General features: G+C 41.6%; 1 protein-coding gene across 1 annotated transcript in view; it reads left to right on the top strand.

The window, feature by feature from the left end:
- Positions 1 to 12,504, top strand: part of LOC127580433 (lipoxygenase homology domain-containing protein 1-like) — a 94,379-nt gene extending 81,875 nt beyond the window's left edge. Inside the window, exons 33-41 of the mRNA XM_052033907.1 lie at positions 180 to 365; positions 563 to 690; positions 1,759 to 1,876; positions 4,685 to 4,862; positions 6,100 to 6,285; positions 8,080 to 8,250; positions 9,764 to 9,902; positions 10,957 to 11,118; positions 11,954 to 12,504. Of these exons, the coding sequence (XP_051889867.1) occupies positions 180 to 365; positions 563 to 690; positions 1,759 to 1,876; positions 4,685 to 4,862; positions 6,100 to 6,285; positions 8,080 to 8,250; positions 9,764 to 9,902; positions 10,957 to 11,118; positions 11,954 to 12,434 (1,749 nt within the window). The 3' untranslated portion in view covers positions 12,435 to 12,504. The remainder of the gene's footprint in view (positions 1 to 179; positions 366 to 562; positions 691 to 1,758; positions 1,877 to 4,684; positions 4,863 to 6,099; positions 6,286 to 8,079; positions 8,251 to 9,763; positions 9,903 to 10,956; positions 11,119 to 11,953) is intronic.
- The last annotated feature ends 10,170 nt before the right edge of the window (positions 12,505 to 22,674 follow it).

Genomic DNA, 22,674 nt, shown 5'->3' with positions numbered 1-22,674 from the left:
CTTGCTGGGTGCAAGACTGGCTGTTGTCTTTCCTACCAGTGAATATACTTCCAAAGGCCATAAATCACTTTGAGATAGCTGGAGGCTGTGGAAGGTCCTATGGAAATGCAAGTTCTGTCTTTTTCTATCTACAGTTGTGTCCTTTTTCTCAGACTGTGCCTCTGTCTCTCTCTAAACAGCTGGGTCACGATGGTGCCACTCCAGAGAGCTGCTGGCTGGTGGATGAAATGGAGATCACAGTGCCTACCAAAGGCATCATGTATGTCTTTCAGTGCAAATGCTGGCTTGCCAAAGACCGAGGGGATGGACTGACGGCAAGGGTATTCAGCATCCTTGATGCAGAAACTATCCAAATTGGCCAGAAGGTAAGGGTTGTTGGATACCGTCTCAGAAGCTGCGAGCTAAACTTCTATCAGTTGGGCCCTGGTGAAGAATCCAAATAGAAATGGTGCAAATAGATCATATAGAAGAGAAATAAAAGAGAAATTATTGATAATGGCAGAATTCACTGATTCTATTTGATATTTGTCAAGAGTTTAAAGTAAATATGATTGTTGAACAGGTGCCTTTCGAAGTAACAGTGGTTACTGGTGACATTCCAAATGGTGGGACTGACGCCAACATTTACATGTCTGTCTTTGGAGCCAATGGGACTACAGAAGAGATGCTGCTTGATAAAAACGGTGACAGGTGGGTTCCAGTGACTTTTTCCAGTGATTTCAGAAGTCTGGTACTTCACTTACCCCCATGTTTAATGTCCACATTTGCCATTGTCTGAGCATACATACATGAATCACCTCTTTGCTTTCCAATGTCAGTTGTTTTCTGGGAGTCTGTACTTTTCATCTGTTAGCAACAAAACAAAATCTGTCTTTTGCCAGTCATTTTGCACAACATTTTTGTATTTTTGGTAGCAGTTGGACTTCAATATTTGGGGTGTTATCTTAGTACTGAGCAAATGTGCAGTATAACGAAACTAAGAAAAACAGCCCAGTGTGCCACCTTAACACCCTCATACTTCCTTACAACATCAAAGAAAGCTATTTGGCCCATTGAGATTATAATGGCTCTTGAGACAATCCCTTCAATCTCTACCCCCTCTCATTTGTCTGTAGCCTATTCTCTCTCACATGCCCACCAACTCCACCCTGATTCTCCTACCTCTCACTTAACTAGGGGTAATTTACTGTAACCAAGACCCAACAATCAGCCAATCTTTGGGATGCGGGAGGAAACCAGAGTATTGGAGGGTCTCAGAGGGAACATGCAAACATCCCACAGACAACACCACAGGTCAGGGTCGAACCCAGTCACTGGAGCTGTGAGGCACTTGCACTACCTGCTGAGCCACTGTGCTGCCCAACAACAAAGCGAAGCAGTGAGAAAGCAAAATTATACAACAGTTGGGTGGCTTCCATTCAATCTGTTCTGAACCTATTGACTCTTGAGCTTTGAAATGTAATTTCATGCTTTGGTTGACATAATCATAGCATAGTGCTGCCACAATCACCAACACCAATGGGAAAGGCAAAGGATCTTGTGAATGCATGAGAGAGATTATGTAATCTATGCCCTGTGTATTATTTGGGATCAGTACCATCAATCTGCTGACCAAGATAACAGGCATGATCGAGGGTGAAACCTAGGCTTAGAACTATTATTATATTTTGGTTTTGGATTACCACGTCAGTGTGACTACCATATTAATTCTTACTGTTGTTATCCTTACCCTTATTCCATGATGCCTTTACTTTCCAGATTTGAGAGAGCTCAAGAGGATACCTTCAACATGGTGATTGCCGATATTGGTCCTCTCAGGAAAATAAGGATTCGCACTGACGCTAAAGGATGCCGTTCTGACTGGTTCCTCGATAAGGTGATGCTGAGACCACAACGTTAGCCCATAACTGAACAGAAGGCAGTGGCCAGGGAAGTGGAATAAGGGAGGGAGAAGATAGCTGGAATCTATTTCCTCAGGTGGGAAGAATAGTAAAAAGTGGAGTAAAATATTAAAATTAGTGCCAGCCCATCAAGAAATACCTTCTCTCACAAAGAGTCATGGAAATCAGAAACCTTCTCCCCAGAATGGTGTTGAGCCTGATACTTCCAAGTGAGGTTGATAGATTTTTGTTGGGCAAAGGTCATAAGGGTTATGGAACTCAGGAGAGTGAAAGGAGTTGTGTAGAGTAGCAGCTGGATTTCCATTATTGCCCAGCTCCCACTGGAGGTGCACATGTGCTTCAAACAGGGAAACAGTCAAGTTGAACATGCTGCCTCTGTCAACAGTCATTCAAGTCACGTGGATGAATGTTGACCACTGAGGGATGTGGAGAAAATGCATTTAAGGTCTCGGAGGAAGTGGTCAATCAGTACCTGTGGAAATGTACAACAATAAAGGATTGGAAAGACCTTTAACAAAGTAGATAACTCCCCTTAAGAAGGTACACAATGCTACAGCTTTTGCCATCACAGTACATTATGAAGGATAGCCATTTTCCAGGCTGAGTTTAGTCAGTGAGTGTTGGCAAACATAACACAAGGTTTTTACAATGACAGCGATCGGGGTTCGATTCCCATCGCTGTCTGTAAGGAGTTTGTACGTTCTCCCGTGTCTGCATGGGTTTCCTCTGGGTGCTCCGGTTTCCTCCCACATTGTAAAGATGTACGGGTAGGTTACTTTGGGTTTAAAATGGGCAGCGCGGACTCGTTGGGCTGGAAGGGCCTGTTACCACGCTATAAATAAAAATTTTTTAAAAAGTTTTTCAAGGCAGATGAGGAAATAATGTTGTGAAGAGGTTGACTGAATGACTAGCTGCATCTACTGGCAGAGAAGTGATGAAAATTCAATAAAGGGTGGGAATTAATGGGATGGGAAAGATTTATGTTTGGAAAAAAGTTGCTTTAATATAGGGAATGTAGTATTCAAAACAGGACTTTTGTCAGGTGTATGATGGAGCTTGGCAAGGATGTGAAAGATGAATGCATGGCATCTGGTGTGAAGGAAGAGCCAGGTTGTGGAGAAATGGACTAACCAACATCAGCAATATTTGAAGGTAGGGCGGCTTCAGATTAGGTACGTAAGAAATTTAGGAACATAGGAGACAGGCTAATTGGCTCCTTGAGCCTACTCCATCACGCAATAGTACCAGGGCTGAAGCTGTCTTGGCCTGAACACCACTTTATCACATTCTCCTTGACTCCCTTATAGCTCAAATGTTAACTTAAACTTCATCTTGAATATATTCATTGACTCCACCTCCACAGCTCTCTGGAGTTGAGAACTGCAAAGAGTCACCAACCATCTCAGAAAACATATTCTTCTTCATCTTATATGGGCAACCCCTTATTCTGAAGCTACGCCCCTTAGATCTAGATACCCCTGCTAAGGGAAGCATCTTCTCAACATCCACCCTGTCAATCCTCCTCAGAGGCTTACACGTCTCTGCGGCCATTTCTTTTCAGACTCTAGGATGAAGCCCATCAGGTCCTGGAAACTTTTCTGCCTTAAGCCCCATTAGTTTGCCTTGTGCTTTTTCTCTAATAATAGAGATTGTCTGAAGTTCCTCCCTTCCTCTCTGTGGTCTCTTGATTATCTATTATTATCGGGATGTTTTTAGTGTCTCCTGCTGTGGAGAATGATCCAAAATAATTATTTAAAATCTCTGCCATTTCTCCTTTATTAATTTCCTATTATTAATGAACATGTTGGGGGATATAGGCAGGTTAAGTAAATGACAAGAACAGGGAAGCTGGGATATAATGTGGACAAATGTGAACAAATTGATAGAAAAAAGGAGAAAGGCAGAATATTGTTATAAGGTAAGGAATTGAAAGGCACTTTTTTTTGCGGGACCTGGGTATCCTTGTACATGGATAACTGAAATTTAAAATGCAGACTCAGCAAGCAATTAGGAAGGCAAATGTTATGTTGGCCTTCGTTGCAAAGGGATTTGAATACTTGCTGGTCAGACCACATCAGGGATATTGAAAAGGGACTGCAGTGGTTGAAGAAGGCAGCTCACCACCACATTCTCAGGGGCAGTTAGGGATGGGCAATAAATGTCAGTGAAGCCCAGATCCCAGAAGTGAACTTACATTAAAAGAAATATGTATAGGTCATCCCCTTCCTAAGGAAGGATATACCGATAACAGGGAGAGTTCAGCAATTGCTTCCTGTGAGGGCAGGTTTGCCATATAAAGGGATATTGGCAGATTGGGCTTACGTTCTCTTGAGTTTAAAAGAACTAGAGCTGATCTCACTGGTTTCATGTCTCAAGGGGGCAGACATTCAGGACAAAAATGAGAAGCAAGCTCTTCACCAAGAGAGTAGTGAATCTTTGGAAATTTCTACTCGAGGGCTGTGGATGCTAAGGCACTGACTATATTTAAGATAGAGAACAATAGATTTTTGGACACTAAGGGAAGGAACAGATATAGAGTTAGTGGAGGTAAGAGATGCTGAGGTAAATGATTAGCCGTGCTTTTGTTGAATGGCACAGCAGGCATGAGGGGCCAAATGGCCTACTCTTGCTTCTATTTCTTATGTTCTTAATGACACAAGTCCATCACCAACTTGTAATGGGAGAGAACAAATCGGATTGCAGGAAGAGCAAGGAACTTGGAAGGAAAGTGTGCCTTGTCTATCTCAGCCAGGCTGCAAAATGTTTCTCTTTCATCCTTTTAGATTTTCATGCTGAATCAAAACACAAAGGAAATGACCACATTTACGTACAACGACTGGCTGTCGAAAACTCGCGGCACCAAAAGATTGACCATCTGCGAGCTGGCCGCTGTGGTCAACGATGAAGTGATGATGGAGAAAACAACCTACATCGTCAGTGTAAAAACCAGTGACATTTCAGGTTGGTGAGAGTGGGTTCGATGAGTTTCAGCAGCCTACTACCCACAACAAAGTGTAATGCGGTGACAGTGAAAACTCATCCAATAACACGCGAGTTTGGAATGGGGAAAAGAAATTGTAAGAAACCAGAAGTAAAAGCATGAAAATGCTGGCAACACCCAGGAGGTCAGGCAGCATCTGTGGAAAGAGGAACAGTTATTGTTTCAGGGCGATGACCTTTCATCAGTTAACAGGTAGAATAACAATGGAGTTATGACATTCATGTACCAACTTGCTGCATGACCTTACGCAAGGGTGTTTTCTTTTTTCTTGGTTTACAACCATATGATGTAGCAACATTAATGCATCAAGGGGTTGGTGTAGCAAGCAGTTTCTCCTTGATCATTGGCACTAAAACATACAATTTGTCAGAAGATTGAAGAGAGTCAGAGTATTGAATGCAATGGAACAGAATGCATGGAATTAAGTATTAATTTACGTAATACTTAATTATGTTATTGGTATTGGTATTGGTTTATTATTGTCATTTGTACCAAGGTACAGTGAAAAACTTGTCTTGCATACCGATCATACAGGTCAATTCATTACACAGTGCAATTACATTGAGTTAGTACAGAGTGCATTGATGTAGTACAGGTAAAAACAATAACAGTACAGAGTAAAGTGTCACAGCTACAGAGAAAGTGCAGTGCAATAAGGTGCAAGGTCACAACAAGGTAGATCGTGAAGTCATAGTCCATCTCATTGTATAAGGGAACCATTCAATTGTCTTATCACAGTGGGGTAGAAGCTGCCCTTAAGTCTGGTGGTATGTGCCCTCAGGCTCCTGTATCTTCTACCCGATGGGAAAGGAGAGAAGAGAGAATGTCCTGGGTGGGTGGGGTCTTTGATTATGCTGACTAAGTTCACTAAGTATTATGTAATTAAGTAATACTGTTAGCACTGGCAACCAGTTGAATTTCTACTGGTGTTTGTAAGCCAACAAAAAAGGGAATAAAAAAACAATTTCTCAGAAAGTTATATCTTGGTTATGTAAGATCACCCAGTCTTCATCTTCACACGAAGGAGTGCCCAATTTGCACTTGATTAACAGTCAATGGTTTACATTAAGATTACACTAACTTACTATCTGCCATAGCCTAGTAATTTCTAGGGTAGGGACATGTTCGGCACAGCTTTGTGGGCCGAAGGGCCTGAATTGTGCTGTAATTGTTCTATGTTCTATGTTCTAAACCCAGGAGCTGGAACTGACGCCAATGTGTTTCTCATCATCTTTGGAGAGCATGGGGACACCGGCACCCTGGCGTTAAAGCAGTCCAACAATTCCAACAAATTTGAGAGGAAAGGCTTGGACGTCTTTAAGTTCACAGACATACTGAGCCTGGGAGACCTGTCCAAAGTCCGAGTATGGCATGACAACAAGGGTAAGTGCAATGCTGAACTTTCAACCAAAAACCTGTTCATTAAATTTACTACCTACCAACCTTTTTCTTTTCATTTATTCACTTCGACTTCTCCTGCTTTTTACCCCGAGTTGGGCAGGCACGGTAGTGAACAGTTAGCGTAACGCTATTACAACACCAGCGACGCGGGTTCAATTCCACTGTCTGTAAGGAGTTTGTACATTCTCCCTGTGTCTGCGTGGGTTTCCTCCAGGTGCTCCGGTTTCCTCCCACATTCGAAAGACGTACAGTTAGGAAGTTGTGGGCATGCAATGGAAGCGCAGAAGCATGGCGACACTTGCGGGCTGCCCCTAGAACATTCTACGCAAAAGATGCATTTTGCTGTGTGTTTCAATGTACATGTGACTAATAAAGAAATCTTATCTCACCTTAGCTTAGATGATTGGTGAAACTTTCTTCATGGGTCCTTGCATGCAGAGGGAAGCTTTTTGAAATGTTCATAGTGCATTTTCCCTGGGTCCTGGATGAGAAAAAGCAGCCAATGCACACACAATAGTTAGAGAAACATCCACCTGCTGAGACCAGGTGGGAGCAAAGTCTGGTTAAAAAGGATTATTGGGAGGGAGGAACAATAAATAAAAATTGAAGAACAGTGTTGGGCAGGTAAGGTGTGACTGCTCTGAGAAGTCTGGGTGAGAATGGAAAGCAGAATTAGCAAAGGAGGAAGTCCATCAGAGTTTCTGTTTATGTTGCTTTTTGTCATGTGGGCATTCAGTTCAGCTGTGATACCAACATGATCCCATAGTCTGCTGACAACTGTTAAGGTTGATACTCGTCCAAGACCCAGAATGTTGACATCATAAAGAAGGGGTGTATTCAAATATATAATTCCAATTTATTGCATTTTCCATTTTTTAATGTTACCCAGTTGGTGGAAAAAGCATAAAAGAATATAAGAACAGGATACTGCATGAAGAGTTTAAAATTAAAATCTAACCTGAACTGGGCCCGTCCCCCATTCCACCCAACCACAGCCAACCTGAATTCAACCTGAGCCCCAGGAACTCGTTTTTTCAAATGTGACCCAACGCAGAGGTGTTTGCAAAATGATAAAACAGGACACCGATGTCATATCAGACTTGACATCTACGTTCAAAAACGGCCTTCCAAAAACCGGTGAAGTCCCTCAACCATCCCATGGGCAGATGTCCCTCCTGTTCAGTGCACCCACACTCAACTTGAAACAGACACATGAGAACCACATCCCAACGTTCCCCATCCACTCCATTACAAGGGGTCATACCCTGGCACTGATACCAAAGGCAACCGGAAAGCAACACTCAGCAGCTACCTTCCCATCCCAGGTCAAGTCCCTTATCTTCTCCCCAGCCAAGTGTTCAATGAACACAGCCACCACTCCTGGCTCCAAATCAGAGGCAACCGATAAATTGATGACACACTCATCAAACCATTCACAACCCGAATCCAGATGTTTCATCAGAATATACACCCATCCCCAACCTGAACCCCAAAGTTTCATCAGAGTAAACACTTATCCCAATTCAAGCCTGAATGTTTCAGCAGAGTACACCCCCGTCCTGACTTGAAATCGATCACATAATGGGATCCCTTTGGACTGGGTGGGGAGGCAAAGTTTCCCCTAATTCCTTGAGTAAGGAGTCCAGGAAACTAAACCAAATTCTCAATTTCTCAACTTTCTACCCAAGCTTCTCCAGATACCTGCAACAAGGGCACAAGAAGACACAAGAATGCAGCTTGGTCTGTTAATAATGAAAGCCTTTTCTCACCCCTCAGGCCCAGCAGCTGGCTGGCACTTGGAATTTATTGAAGTGAAGGACGAAACCCTGGAAGAAACATTCCGATTCCCCTGTGACCGTTGGCTTGCCAAGAGTGAAGATGATGGGCAGATCATTCGTGAACTCCCCTGCGCCAATAATGACATTCTGGACCTTTCAGAACGCACACGTAAGTTTGATTTACAAACTTCACATATTCCTATGCTAAAATGCATTTTAGGCACGATAAGATGATGCAGGTCAATGTGTCAAGGCTCATGGGAGCACTTGTGGCCAATATAATTTCATCTGGTTCATTTCCTCACCTGTACGTATCGTACATGTGCCTACTGACTTTGTTGCCCCATGTGGTGAGGTGCTGACCAAAATCACTGTCAGTGCAGCATTTTATGCAGTAGTTACCCAAACCTGCCCAAATGGGTTTGCAAACTCTCCTCTGCAAGAATCAGTCATAGTCAATTGCACTTCCAACATTTGCTGAATGTTGACAGCCCTGCAGCTAACAAGCACATTAGGATTACCATGCTTTCAGCAAGGATTTGTGATGATGCACAAGTAGTCTGGGCACATTACCCCTTGGGTAATTGGTAGTGGTTTATTATTGTCACATGTACCAAGGTACAGTGAAAAGCTTTTTTTTGCATGCCATCCAGATAAATCGTTCCATACATAAGTACATCAATGTAGTGCAAAAGGAAAAGAAACAGAGTGCAGCATGTAGGAAATGTCCTCTTACCAACATTCAATTCAAATATACAATGCATGTTATACTTGTAACAGTGATTTATAGGTATGGGCTGAGATATTCCTTCCAACAGTGATATTCATGTTGCTTCTCCAACATTGACACACCTATATGCAGAACAACCTCTTGGTGGGATTAAATACACCAGATCTTGGCTTCAGCTTCCTGAAAATGGACCAACTTGACCAATGATACAGCACAGACAGGCACTTAAAAAGGGGACAAAAAGACTCTGGAGCTTTGTTGGTCTTGGCATTGCATCAAGGCCTCGGTGTAACATTTAACAACAAATAGCCTCCTCCTGCTACTCACGATCATGGTTCAAAGGTGAATAACATGTCAACCCATGTGAGATATAACAGAAGTCTGCAGCAGCTAGAGGGTCAGTATTGTCAGGAAAGAAGGGGTTGGTTAATGTTTGGACAGATCAATCACAGTGTGGGTAAGGGGCAGATCTTAAAGGTATCCCAATGTGTCTGTACCATTAGAAACAGGGTCAGAATGCCTGAACTCATTTCAAGGTGAACAAGTGTTCACATTGTTTGTCTGCTCTATACATAACCCCAATGCCCTAACCCCATGGAAAGCACTGTTCGATTTGTTGGAAAAAATTTCCTCTACCAAGCTGTTCTGCACTGATTGGTTTTCTTTGAATTAGTTAAAAGTGTAAAAGCTTTTGTACAATCTACTTCAGCTGTAAGACTATGATTCTGGTGTAGTGTTCAATTCAGTTAAATAGAGGAATAATAGTTATTATTTTAATTTCTTAATTGTAAGGAAATCGTTAACTGTCCAGCACAGCAGGGCTTCCTCACACTTACGAATGAAAGTTTAGTGCATGTTTTAAAACTCTCAACAGGTCAAAGAGCAGCTGCTGAGAGTAATATTTCATTATCTTTTAAATACAATACCTAGGTAATCATCTTCCCTTTGATAGGCTATGAAATCCTCGTTGTGACCGGTGATGGAGATGATGCTGAGACAAAGGAGAATGCCTGGGTTGTGCTTGAAGGAAAGAAAGGGAAATCCAAGGAACTCATGCTGGAAAATTCATCCAAGAAAAAGAAGTTCCTGAGGTAGCGTTTCCAATACTTTATTTATTGCTGCAGTGTTCTTTCTCCTTTGAAAAGGGTAAAATGAATTAAAAGAAAGAGGAGGCAAATTATCAAGTGACCATTGGTTGGTATTGGTATTGATTTATTATTGTCACTTGTACCGAGGTACAGTGAAGAACTTGTCTTGCATACCGATTGTACAGGTAAATTTATTACACAGTGCAGTTACATTGAGTTAGTACAGAGTGCATTGATGTAGTACAGGTAAAAACAATAACAGTACAGAGTAAAGTGTCACAGCTACAGAGAAAGTGCAGTGCAATAAGGTGCAAGGTCACAAGGTAGATCGTGAGGTCAGAGTCCATCTCATCGTTCAATAGTCTTATCACAGTGGGGTAGAAGCTGTCCTTAAGTCTGGTGGTACGTGCCCTCAGGCTCCTGTATCTTCTACCTGATGGAAGAGGAGAGGAGAGAGAATGACCCAGATGGGTGGGGTCTTTGATTATGTTGGCTGCTTCACCAAGGCAGCGAGAGGTAAAGGCAGAATCCAAGGAGGGGAGGCTGGTTTCTGTGACGCGCTGGGCTGTGTCCACAACTCTCTGCAGTTTCTTGCGGTCCTGGCAAAGCAGTTGCTGTACCAAGCCGTGATACATCCAGATAGGATGTTTTCTATGGTGCATTGATAAAAGTTGATGAGTGTCAAAGGGGACATACAGAATTTCTTTATCCTCCTGAGGAAGTAGAGGCACTGGTGAGCTTTCTTGGCCATGGAATCCATGTGATTTGACCAGGGCAGTCTATTGGTAATGTTCACTCCCAGGAACTTGAAGTTCTCAACCCAGAGGCAGGAAAGGTAATGAACTTCATAAAACTTAGTCATGGACTCCAATCTGAAGTGGGAGTCTAATCAGGGTTACAACAACCGTAAGCCTGTACAGTTGCCCATTTGGAATTTAATAGGAATGCTCAAAAGAAAGAAACAATCGTAAAAATGGCTCTCTGGTGAACTTTTTTCCACCAGAAAGCTTTAGAATTAATTACTAACATTAAACATTTGCATTTCCTTTACCTTTAGGGGGGCAAAGGACAAATTTGAATTTTCTTCAAAAAACATCGGTGACATAGCAGCAATTTTAGTGGGTCACTGTCCACGAGATGGGCGGAAGTTCACTTCAAAAAATGATGTGGAGTGGCACGTTAAGGAGGTTATTGTTACCGAAAAAGAGCTTGGCAACAAGTAAGTAGAGCCTAAGGGTGAAGTGGACTATTGAATCTAAGCAAGGGCCCCAACGGGCGGTGGGTGGACTTTGAACCCCATGTGATTGTAATCCTCTCCTTGCAGATCAGGAACCTGTACACATTATTCCCACTTCCACCCTCACACCCCTCCCCAGCACCCTTTTTACTGCCTGCAAATGCTCCAGAGCTTTAGCATCTCAATCTAATTCCTGCCAACATAAAACTGACCACAGGAGATTGGATCTTATGTGATGGTGAAGTCCAGTTAGATTTAGATTTTAGATTTTATTTACAGCATGGTAACAGGCCCTTCCGGCCCAATGAGTCCATGCCACCCATTTTAAACCCAAATTAATCTAACCATATGTCTTTGCGATGTGGGAGAAAACCGGAGCACCCGGAGGAAACCCACGCAGACACGGTAGAACGGACAAACTCCTTACGGACAGCGACGGGAATCGAACCCCGATCGCTGGCGCTGTAATAGCATCACGGTAACTGCTATGCTACCATGCCGCCCTTTGCTAACCTTGAGGAGATAGCTCTGAGGCAAAAACAGAGAATACTGGAAGCCCTTTCCAAAAAGTTAAAATAAACAGGGATCTGATATGGAGATGATGTGAATCTGTTTGAAAAATGTCTTGATTGGTCAAGAGATCCTCAAGGAGGGATTCACTCATCAGAAACAATCTGAATAACAGTACTTGTCCTCACACTGAGAGTTTTTGACAGTCTATGTCTTTATGGTAATAGATGTTTCCATTTCAAAAGCTGACAGAGTAGTGATATTAGCTGTTGATCACTGTGTAGTCACGTAACCACTTCTTTTTCAGGTACATCTTTGAATGCAATGCAAAAATAAAGCTGAGCCATAAAAGGGACAACTACAAGGTCTTTGAGTGTACAAAAGTAGTGGAGAGCTTTGCCAGCAAGGTACGCAGTCTAGTGCCTGTCAAATATGAGGTCATCGTCCTCACTGGTGATGTAAAAGGTGCCGGAACCGATGCCAATGTGTCCATAACCATTTATGGAACTAATGGTGACTCAGGTAATCGTAAACTGAAACACAAATTCCGGAATCTCTTTGAGCGGGGCAACACAGACCGTTTCATTCTCGAAATACTGGATTTGGGAGAGTTAACCAAGGTGAAAATTGAGCACGACAATGCCAATGCTAATGCTGGCTGGATGCTGGAACGTGTCGAGATTACCAACACCGCCACTGGGGTGACCACCATCTTTCCATGTGGCAAATGGCTGGACAAGAAGAAGGGAGATGGGCTGACATACAGAGAGTTATACCCTAAGTATTAACTTGTGGCAAGAGCATTCCCTCCTTCCTCATGTATTCTCCTCTTCTGCTGAAAGTGCTGACTCTTGCTGGGATGGTTCCACAGCCAACTTACCCTGGCGGTGGCTTTTAATGGATGATCCTTAGCAAAAAAGTATCAGCAGACTATGCAACACCAAACCTGCCCCAGTGTCCTATGAGCTATGAATTCTCAGCGTGGGAAGCTCATTTCATGCATGTGGTAACATGAAGCATGAGCATGTCAAGGAAAATGCTTGCCACCTCCAAAACAGTGGGAACCAGTGCTTGGTTGTTTAAGTTGGGTTGAGTGAGATTGGATGGACAATCTCAGGTTCAGCTTTGTCATGGTTCAGTGATCTTTGAGTCAAGCCAGATCCATCAGAGATTATGGATGACCCAGCAATCTTCTTCTTGCCTAAAGGCTGTGACCTCCCAGTGCCACCCTCCCTCTCAATCATGCCTTCAGTGTTGAATTCTTGGGTTTATCTGTCCTGCATTTCATTCACTCAGCAGCGGACTTAGAGAGACCACAGCCAGCGAGCAGCTGACAGCAAGCTGAGTAGACTTCTGTAGTGAGCTGTCCAAAAAAGTGCTGGATCCCTTCTGGAATATTAAAGTCAAAGTCCAAGTCGAGTTTATTGTCACCCGCGCAAGTACATGTATGCACAGGTGCAATGTAAAACTTACTTGTAGCAGCATCACAGGCACACAGCATCAGGTGCACAACATTCATAAGAAAAACATAAATTACCAACATAAGTTATACATATTTATATAAGAAAGAACATCGAAAAAAAAAGTCTATTGTAGTGCAAAGTGGTCAAAGTAGTCATGGTGTTGCGATACTGAGGTAGTGATTAGAGTTGTGCAAGTTGGTTCAAAATCAGAATGGTTGAAGGGAAGTAGCTTTCTTGAACCTGGTGGTGAGGGACTTCAGGCTTCTGTACCTCCTGCCCAATGGTAGCTGTGAGAAGCTGGCATGGCCTGGATGGTGGGGATCTCTGATGAGCACCTCATGTGGGTACTACCGATGGTAGGGAGGGATGTGCCCCTGTAGTGGGCTGAGTCCACTACTTACTGCAGCATCTTGGTGAGAGGAAGAAAATCATCATTATACACAGTTTCAGACAGTTTTTCCTCAAAATCAACTCTGTTTTCCTCTTCGCCATTTATTCCTGACAGGTCCAAAACTAATTCTACAGAGAAATGGGAGTTAAACATCCCTCTGTGACCAACTCATGATATATCTCCTCAGCGTATATGAGGCTACTTTGTGGTCCATTTGTTTAATTTAAGCAAGAACCTTCTCTTGACACTCTACTGTCCCTCTGACCTCCCTCAATACTTCATTTCATACCCACTCCCACCCTACCCATGGTCTGGTTTAACTCAAACTCGAGTCTTGCAAACTTCCAAAAGCTGACCTGATAGGATTGTTAAACTGCTTATGATTGGATTGTCATTTTCCTCACCAAAATTGGTTCAATCCATTGTTTGAAGCACTTTTCAGCAGGAATGTACATCATGCCTCACACATACTGTCAGGTGCCACTGAGTTTCTCAAATGGGGAGGGAAGGTGGGAGAATCAAAATGTTATCCAGGTTCACTATCATGTAGGATTTGCCTCCAAGGAAGCCAGGGAAACTACAAAGAGAAAGGACATCCTAGCCCTTTCTACAATTTATCTGTAACGTGCCCATTAGTCTATTGTAATTTTTGCCAATTACTGCTTTGTGTGGCAATTCACAATGAGAAAGGCAGACAAGCCAAACAATTCTTCTTGTTAAGTCAGATAATCTCAGAATCCAATAGCATACTTATGACATGAAGGTGAAGAAAAGACATCTTCATTAACAAAGAGTTTCAACACTCCAGTTCCCAAACAATCTGCAAGATTGATTCAGAAATCAGAGGCTCCCTCACAGCTGAAGCATGAGAAATGACTAGGCAAGAAAACATAACGTGGAAAACCAAAACTGTGATTCCTTTTTTGGAGCGTTAAGACCTAGCGAAGTAAATGAAGAAGCATGTCAATAAGGCATTATCATCCACAAAGAGCAGCAGATAGGTAGCTTGGGTAAAGTCGATAAGCTGGGTGGAGTGCAGAGCAGAAAAGTAGGTAGAAAGGATCTGCTGCCTATGTTGGAACATTAATTGAGAAAGCAGAAAGCTTTGCTGTATTTCAACCCACTTGATTATCCTCTCTGCAGTCCACCCATGCAACATTTTAAACCAAGGTGGTAAGAAAATAAGTAGACCGCGAAGGTCACATAGACCTTATTAAAGTCATTGTGTCCTTTGAGACTGGGTGGCAGGAAGCAAAACTGGGGAGGAGCTGAGCAGAAGGAGAGGTTGAACATGAGGGAAGGATGGGGCCTTTGATGAATATGGCTAATCAGAGAAAATGTACAATAACCTTGGTTAAAGAGGAAGTCTGTCACTTGCCTGATTCCACACACAGCAGCTCTGGGTCAGCACTGTAGACCTGCTGGCCTTCTAGCCTGATTTTTATTAGCAAGAAAAACACATGACTTTGATATTCCATAATAAAGAAGATGATTTTTTAAAATAAGTTTTTTGCTGAGTGCTTATTTCACTTTGTATTCCTGTCATTTCTTTCCTATTCCACAGAGGATAAATCAGAGGCAATTTTTTTCTCTCTCCTACAATGTTATTATAAACCAAGACGGCATTTTGGTCAGCATCTTACTACATACAGCAGTGAAATTCTTATCACTTCAAGTGCTCTGATTTGGTGCTTCCTTGAGGTGGCAATGTTGGAGGTTCTGCCTGGAGAGGCTCTTGATCTCCCTGAAGCAATGTAATGGGATTACTGCATCCAACTAAAGAATGAGGTCTCGATTTAACTCTGCAGAACATTGCAGCATTCTTTCTAACAAGACGTGAGAGTTCTACCAACTAAGACAAGGCATTGCCAGAAGTCAGCTAAAGCACAAGAGCATAACGAACATTTGTTATTTACTTTACAAACCCTATAACTTGTTGAGTTTTTTTTAATGCACTTGCTCTGTGCTATACGTTTAAATCTGCATTTCTTATGCAAAACTCAAGTGTTTTAAAAAAACTACAAAATCACAGGAGTCACAATAGAAGTAAGTTTTTGTGGTGGAGTCTGTGGATATATTCAGGCTTACAATTTTTTTCCACAATTGCCATAGTCTCGACACTCACCATGACTCTTTGATTGTTCAATTGGCCATAAAATCCCCTATCCCACTGTAGAAGAAAATTTCTACTGGTTTTCTTTTGGAGATTAATTAATGCACTGCTCAAGTTGCATCCTGCTGTTGGTTAATTGGATTTACTTGACACGCAGCACATGGTGAGCGAACGCAACCTAATCTTTTTCCAACTGACTTTAATTTACCACATGTGCACATTCATACACAACTTCATCTCTCTCTTCTACCTTGTATAAAGTGGGGGGGAAAGGAATTAAACAAGATTCCAGACCTGGTGTCCATATATTCAAATTTATTAGTAATAAATAGAGCACAAAATTCAAAGGAAGTGGTCCTAAAGATGTGCACAATAATCTCTATTTAATACACTTTTGGCTTAATATTCATAAATAATTATTTCTACAAACTATTCAAAAAATTATGCATATTCTGATACTGGGAGGAAGGGCACAGTAACTAACAGCATCATGGACCAAGAGGGTTAGGCACTTAATGGAATAATACAGACTGCATTGGGAAGTGTGATCCTTAGCATATAAATTCTGTGCACGTGAAATGCCAGTGCAGTGAATCAGTCTGTGCATCTTAAAGGATCCATGTCATTGTAAACAGTCCAGGCTAATACAAGCTTTCTCCATTTCTCTTAAACATTTTTTGAGGGATTTTGCCCTCGAAGTGACAATTGCGACTGTCAAAAAACAAAATGTCATTTTCATTTTAAGCATCGCGAGCATCAAGATATCCCTGGTTTTGTGCAACGGATCCAGAATAAGAATTCCCTCTCTCCTGCTCCAACCATCTAACTCTCCCACTCCAAGAGAATTATAACAGTGTTTTTCTTTTCTCACTCCAGACTGATTATAAATAGCTTGTCAATTAGTGCAGAGTCAGGGCAGTTTTGTTCTATGATTTCAACCTAATAGAATTAGACTAAAACTGCTACAAACTCATTTCACTTGAGACTTCTCAGCATCCTGCTGGAGGTTACTTTGAAACTAGCTCTCATGATACAAGTAGTACAGAAGAGGGAAGGGGAAGAGAAATATTTATTAACAATACAAGAGAAGATCAGTAGAATAACATAAGGAAAGAACTTGGACTCATGGCCTTAAAACCCTTCCCCTTCATAACCTCTAAATGACCCAAAGTATTTTATTGCCATTTTGTGAGAATATTTTTATTTTGATTAAAAATAACTCAAAAATATCAATGGGATACTGGGCCAGATATGTTTTTTTAGTAACCACAATTAAGGTTTAAATATTGGCCAGGACACCAGAAGATCTCTCCAGCAAATCTTTTTTCATCCACCTTATAGAAAAAGAAGAGGACTTGTTTTAACATCTTATCCAAAAGATTACATCCCTGTCAGTGTAGTCCCACCTCAGTACTGTACCAAATTGTTATTCCAGGTTCTGTGCTCAGATCTCTGCAGTGATCCAAAATTCTTCAGCCTAAAGCCATGACATTCAGACTCAAGGGCAAGAGCGCTCCCAAATGAGCAAAGGTTGACATTTCAGACTAGCTGAATACACTGCCTGTTAGCATTCATCACTAAGGTAGGGTATTTAATACCTTTCACACATCAGACATCCTTAGGACTTTGAGTGAGTGCCCACTTTCTACTAAATTAGTCCTGAGTTGAGGCATTTCTGTCTTTTGAACTTGTGTTCTAGGTTGAAACAATACTAATCTCATGTGCAGCCAGCAGAGACAGTGAGAAGGGAGATTTTTATCCATCAGTGGGAGTTGGATTCAAAGTATTAAGTAAAATGATCATGAGGAAAGCCAGCAGAGCCCACAGACAGAAAATTAATGAGTCACTCCATAAGCAGTGCAACAGTGACTTAACACCTCATATACCCGATGATTCTAAATAATTCCACACTGAATATCTGTTTCTCAAATATTGAGATGTGTCTTCACTTCCATCACATTATCCAGGTCTCAATATACCTAGGAGCACAGTCCACTAACATGAATTACCTGGCATTATTTGTGAGCCAAGGAAGTGAATGTCAGCAAGCTGTTCAAACACGAGTCTGCCTTGCATCTGAACCTTATCCTGTCCTCACCCAGCACAGCTTCCAAAAGGAGGCCACTACGTAATGATCATTGTATACATGGGATAGAAGCAGGTCATTTGGCTCAAAGAAACCTTGCCAGCATTTATGCTCCGGTGGATCGGGAACAAAGACCATGGGCTAATCGGTTCCTTTTACAGTGCTGGTTAACTAAACCTGAGAATTGTAGATGCTGGAAATCTGAAATAATAACAAAAAAAAGCTGGAAACATTCAGCAATTCAGGCAGTGAATTCATGGAAAGAGAAACAGACTTAGTACTTTAAGTCAGAGACCCTTCATCAGAACCCCAGATCTGCCTGATCTGCTGACTGTTTTCAGCAATTTCTATATTTATATATAAACCAGGGCCGTGAAATATGTAAAAATTTGCCACCCTTTGGATGGACGTGTGACACTTTCTCAATGTTATAACTCCTTCCCACACATGTCCTGTGGAATGATTATTGTGGATAAGGCCCACTTGCCTCCCCTTGCATGTATAACCCTGACCATAACATTGAATAAAGACCAGCAGGAGCTTTCTGACTCTCTTGACATCTTCCCACTATTCCCACACATAGCATTTCCTCATGGTTGCTAATTTTGGAAGAAGCATTCTCAATGGTAGTGAGGAAACCTCTCTGTTAAAGGAAACTAGAACACCACATGAGGTAACATCTTAAAATAACTTTAATATCTCTAAATAAATAAATTATATCAGAAGCTTGAAGTTAAATACACATCTACAATAGCTGCCATTAGTAATAAATTATGGTTGTTAATTACGTAAGGCATCTGTTGTGATGCACTGCATGTTTTAATGTACAGTCTACTTCAGTACAGTTAATTGATCAGTTATCAAGCAAATCTAAGGGAGTGTTTCTAACATTCCCATAAATAACTGCAGGATCTTGTAATCAGATCTTAAGGTCTAGGACTCCTTCCCTACTCCAACGTTTACTCTAAAAATTTGTCTTTCGCCCTGAATAAATGTTCTTATAATCATCACCATCAATTACTCTTCCTGTAAATCAAAAGGGAGAAAGAGGCAATTTATTGATCCATTAGGCTGCTGGATCAAATTAGTAGCCTGTGGTAACTAGTTTTCATGGGAAATTTTTGAAGCTTCTTTCAATAGAAGCTTTTAATCTTGTTTCAGCCAAGAAATAAAGACAAACAGGACTTCTGGCAGCATTGCTTGTGAGGCAGAGCCTCCAAACTGTGAGAATGGTGTCATATTGAAATACTGCAAATGTTTGAATAACCAAAGCAAAAATAACAGTTCTAAAGAATGGTTGGACCAAAAATAATTGCACTTCACTGCTTTTTACAGTGAGAGTGAAATGCTGCTCACTTATGGCATTTCGACCACATGGTGCGATTTTCATCTTGAACACAAATGTGATAAACTCCTTGTTGACAACCTACACGTTTGACACCACTGCTGCTGCAATGGTAAATCATGATGTTCTCGTCCCTGCCTGGTCTATGAGGGGGCAACAAATGCCCTGTTTTAAGGTGCATTTTCTTTTTAAAAACAATTGTTTTCAAACATCCAGTATTTCAGATGACTGAATCTGGTTATTGGAATTTAGATTGGCTCAATGAGCAAATAGTTCTACTAAGCAATTTGGATTGGAGGTTAAATTTGCTCTTTTTGATCCAGGTTTTAACATCATTACAACTTTGAAATCAGCTGGATCACTGACGATTGATAATGATTCACAGTTTGTAGAGAAAAGTGGTGAATCCTCAAATAAATCAGCAGAAATCCTGGAAACTCATTTGATAAAACTGTAGCCCAATAGCTTTCTTTTAAATGGACAGAACCACAGACTGGAGACACAAGAGACTGCAGATGCTGGAACCTGGAGCAACACACAAAACGCTGTGTGTCAAACCTCAAACTGCTTTGTCCACAGCTAACCTTTCATTCAGGAAGAACATAATCTTGACAACACAAGAATCAGGTCCTATTAATTCCTAAACTACGAATGTTAAATGAGCAGTGTATTTACTGAGCTGTTCCATAATAACAAATGTGTCAAAAGCAGATCCGCCACAGCACAAAAAGCAAAAAAAATGCCATTGCTGTAAATAGAGTCAGAGTCATACAGCACAGAAAAAGGCCCTTCAGCCCAACACATCCATGCCAACCCAGTTGTCTATTTGAGCTAGTCCCTTTTCCCCACATATGGCCCATATCCCTCTAAACATTTCCTATATATGTTGTAATTATACCTCCTCTACCAATTCCTCTGGCAGCTCGTTCCATATATCCACCACCCTCTGTATGAGGAAGTTTCTCCTCAGATCCCTTTTAAATATTTCCCCTCTCACCTTAAGCTATGCCTTCTAGTTTTAGACTTCTCTACCCTTGGAAAAAGACCATGACTATCCACCTTATCTATGCCCCTCATGATTTTATAAACCTCTATAAGGTCATTCCTCAGCTTCCTACACTCCAGGGAAAAAAGTCCCAACCTATCCAGTCTCTCCTTATAACTCAAGCCCTCCAGTCCCGATAACATCTTCATGAATCTTTTCTGCACCCTTTTCAGCTTAATGACATCTCTCCTCTGGTATAATGACCAGAACTGCACAGAGCATTCCAAGTGCAAGCTCACCAACGTCTTGTACAGCTGTAACATGACGTCTCAACTCTTGCACAGTGCCCCATCCAATGAAGGCGAGCATGCCATGCGTCTTCTTCACCACTTTGTCTACCTGTGTCACTACTTTCAGGAACTATGTTCTTGTACCCGTAGCTCTCTCAATAATTCTTTGAATTTAGTGTACTGCCTTTGGTGTTCACAGTGGAGAACACAGATTAGGTGACCTCTTTGCAGACCCCTGTCTGTCTCTCTTGCCTTGTTCACCCTTAGTGGTGTCTCTTTCCCTTCTTGCCTTTGATAAGGCTTTGAAGGGTCTTCGACCTGAAATGTTAGTTCTGTTTGTCTTCCTACAGATGCGGCCTGACCTGCTGAGTATTTCCAGTATCTTCTGTCTTTACTGCAGAATACCTCTGCTCAGTCTGCCCAGAAGACCTTCAGCTTCCAATTACCTGTTACTTTATTTCTTTATCCTTTTTCACTCTGACATCTGTCTTTGGCCTTTTAAACTGCTGCAATCTTCTTCTACTTACAACTTAACCAGACAGATCTACCAGCCAGAACTACCACCACTTCTGTGTCTCAATTTCTCTTCATCTCCACCCTATCGTATACATTTTCTTTGTTCTCTCCACTACTCCCTCTTTTCTACAAGATGTTTGATTTCCAACTTCTGGTTCCATTCTAAGATCATTGATTTGAAGCACTAGCTCTTGATGCCTGACCTGCTGAGTATTTCCAGCAATCTCTTATTTCACATTTTGAGTACAACAGTTGGGACAGCTGTACCAGATGTTAGTGAGACTACAATTGGAATATTGTGTGCAGTTCTGGTTGCCATACTATAGGAAGGATGTGATTGAGGTAGAGAGGGTACAGAAAAGATTCACAAGGATGTTGCTGGTATTGGAGTGCTTGAGCTAGAACGAGAGACTGGATAGACTGGGACCTTTTTTCCCTGGAACATAGGAGGTTGAGGGGTGACCGTATAGAAGCTTATAAAATCCTGAGGGGCATAGGTAAGGTGGATGGTCACGGTCTTTTTTTCCCAGGGTAGGGAAGCTAAAACTAGAGGGCATAGGTTTAAGGTGAGAAAGGAAAGATTTAAAGGGAACTTGAGAGGCAAATTTTTCACATAGAGGCTGGTGGATATATGGAGTGAACTGTCAGAAGTGGTAGAGGCAGGTATAATTACAACATTTAAAAGACGTTTGGGCAGGTTCATCGATAGGAAGGGTTTAAGAGGGATATGGGCCAAATGCAGGCAAAAATGGGACTAGCTCAGGAAGGCACCTTAGTTGGCATAGACGAGTTGGACTAAGAGGCCTATGACTCTATATGTGAATTGCTGCTTCCAAGAAAAGGCCAGTCAAAGTCAATAACAGCATGCCTTTGTACAACACCCTTAATGTCTTTAAGGCACTTCACCCAAGCAAAATTTGAAACTGAATTCAACCTATTATCTCTGTTCCATCAAAAACAATATTGATTATCAAGAACTCAACATCAATCCATTCAACCTCTTGAGAGAATATTCCATCAAGATCCTTGCTTCCTTTCCTCCCAGAGGATTAAACAAATCTGAGTCAAGGGATATCCACTGCACCAGACCACCATCCAGTTTCTGCCCTTGATGCCATGGCTGAGATTTCCAGGACTCAGCAGATCTACAGCCATGCAATACCCAACTAGATTTTCCCCTGCTTATTCTAATAACACAATCCATTTGCTAGCAAACTTTTTTTTTTAAACAGGTGTTAGCTGACGCAAAATTAACTGCTTTATATCAGAGACTATTTCACACAATCCATTATTCTGTGGAGGGAAAGGCATTTTTTCCAATCTTTAAGATAGATATGTATAAGTATGTTGTGTGCTCACTGTAAGCTACCTGATCATTCATGGCAATCTCTATTCATGCTGTCACTAGAAGAGAAGGGCATGATTCACAGCAAGGGAACTGAAGTGGCTGATCCTAGAATGGAAAATTCCAATACATGAGCAAGAGATTGGTTAGTCTACAAGTATCTCATTTATAATATTGAGAATTATTGAGTCATTCAATCTACAAATATTCTTGTACAATAATAATTATAATAAAGGTTCTAATAAGAAAGATAAATTCCACTATCCTCTGGGAGTACCAGCTCCTAAGATTCAGTGGTCTATATTACTATTCTCTATTCCAAAGTGACTAAATCCCCATTGACATAGGGTGCTGCTGCTTGATTCAGGTTACATCGTTTCCAAAATAGATCACTTAAAAGGCAAAGTGTGGTAAGAAGGCCAAGTTCAACCCACATATTCCAGGAAGAAAACATTTTCTGCTCATGCGGAATTATGTCCTATTCGTTTGTCCAA

The sequence above is a fragment of the Pristis pectinata genome, chromosome 2, assembly GCF_009764475.1.
Source record: "Pristis pectinata isolate sPriPec2 chromosome 2, sPriPec2.1.pri, whole genome shotgun sequence".
In the NCBI taxonomy this organism is placed as follows: domain Eukaryota; kingdom Metazoa; phylum Chordata; class Chondrichthyes; order Rhinopristiformes; family Pristidae; genus Pristis; species Pristis pectinata.
The sequence above is the reverse complement of the archived record's forward strand: the minus strand, read 5'-3'. Positions and strand labels throughout refer to the sequence as shown.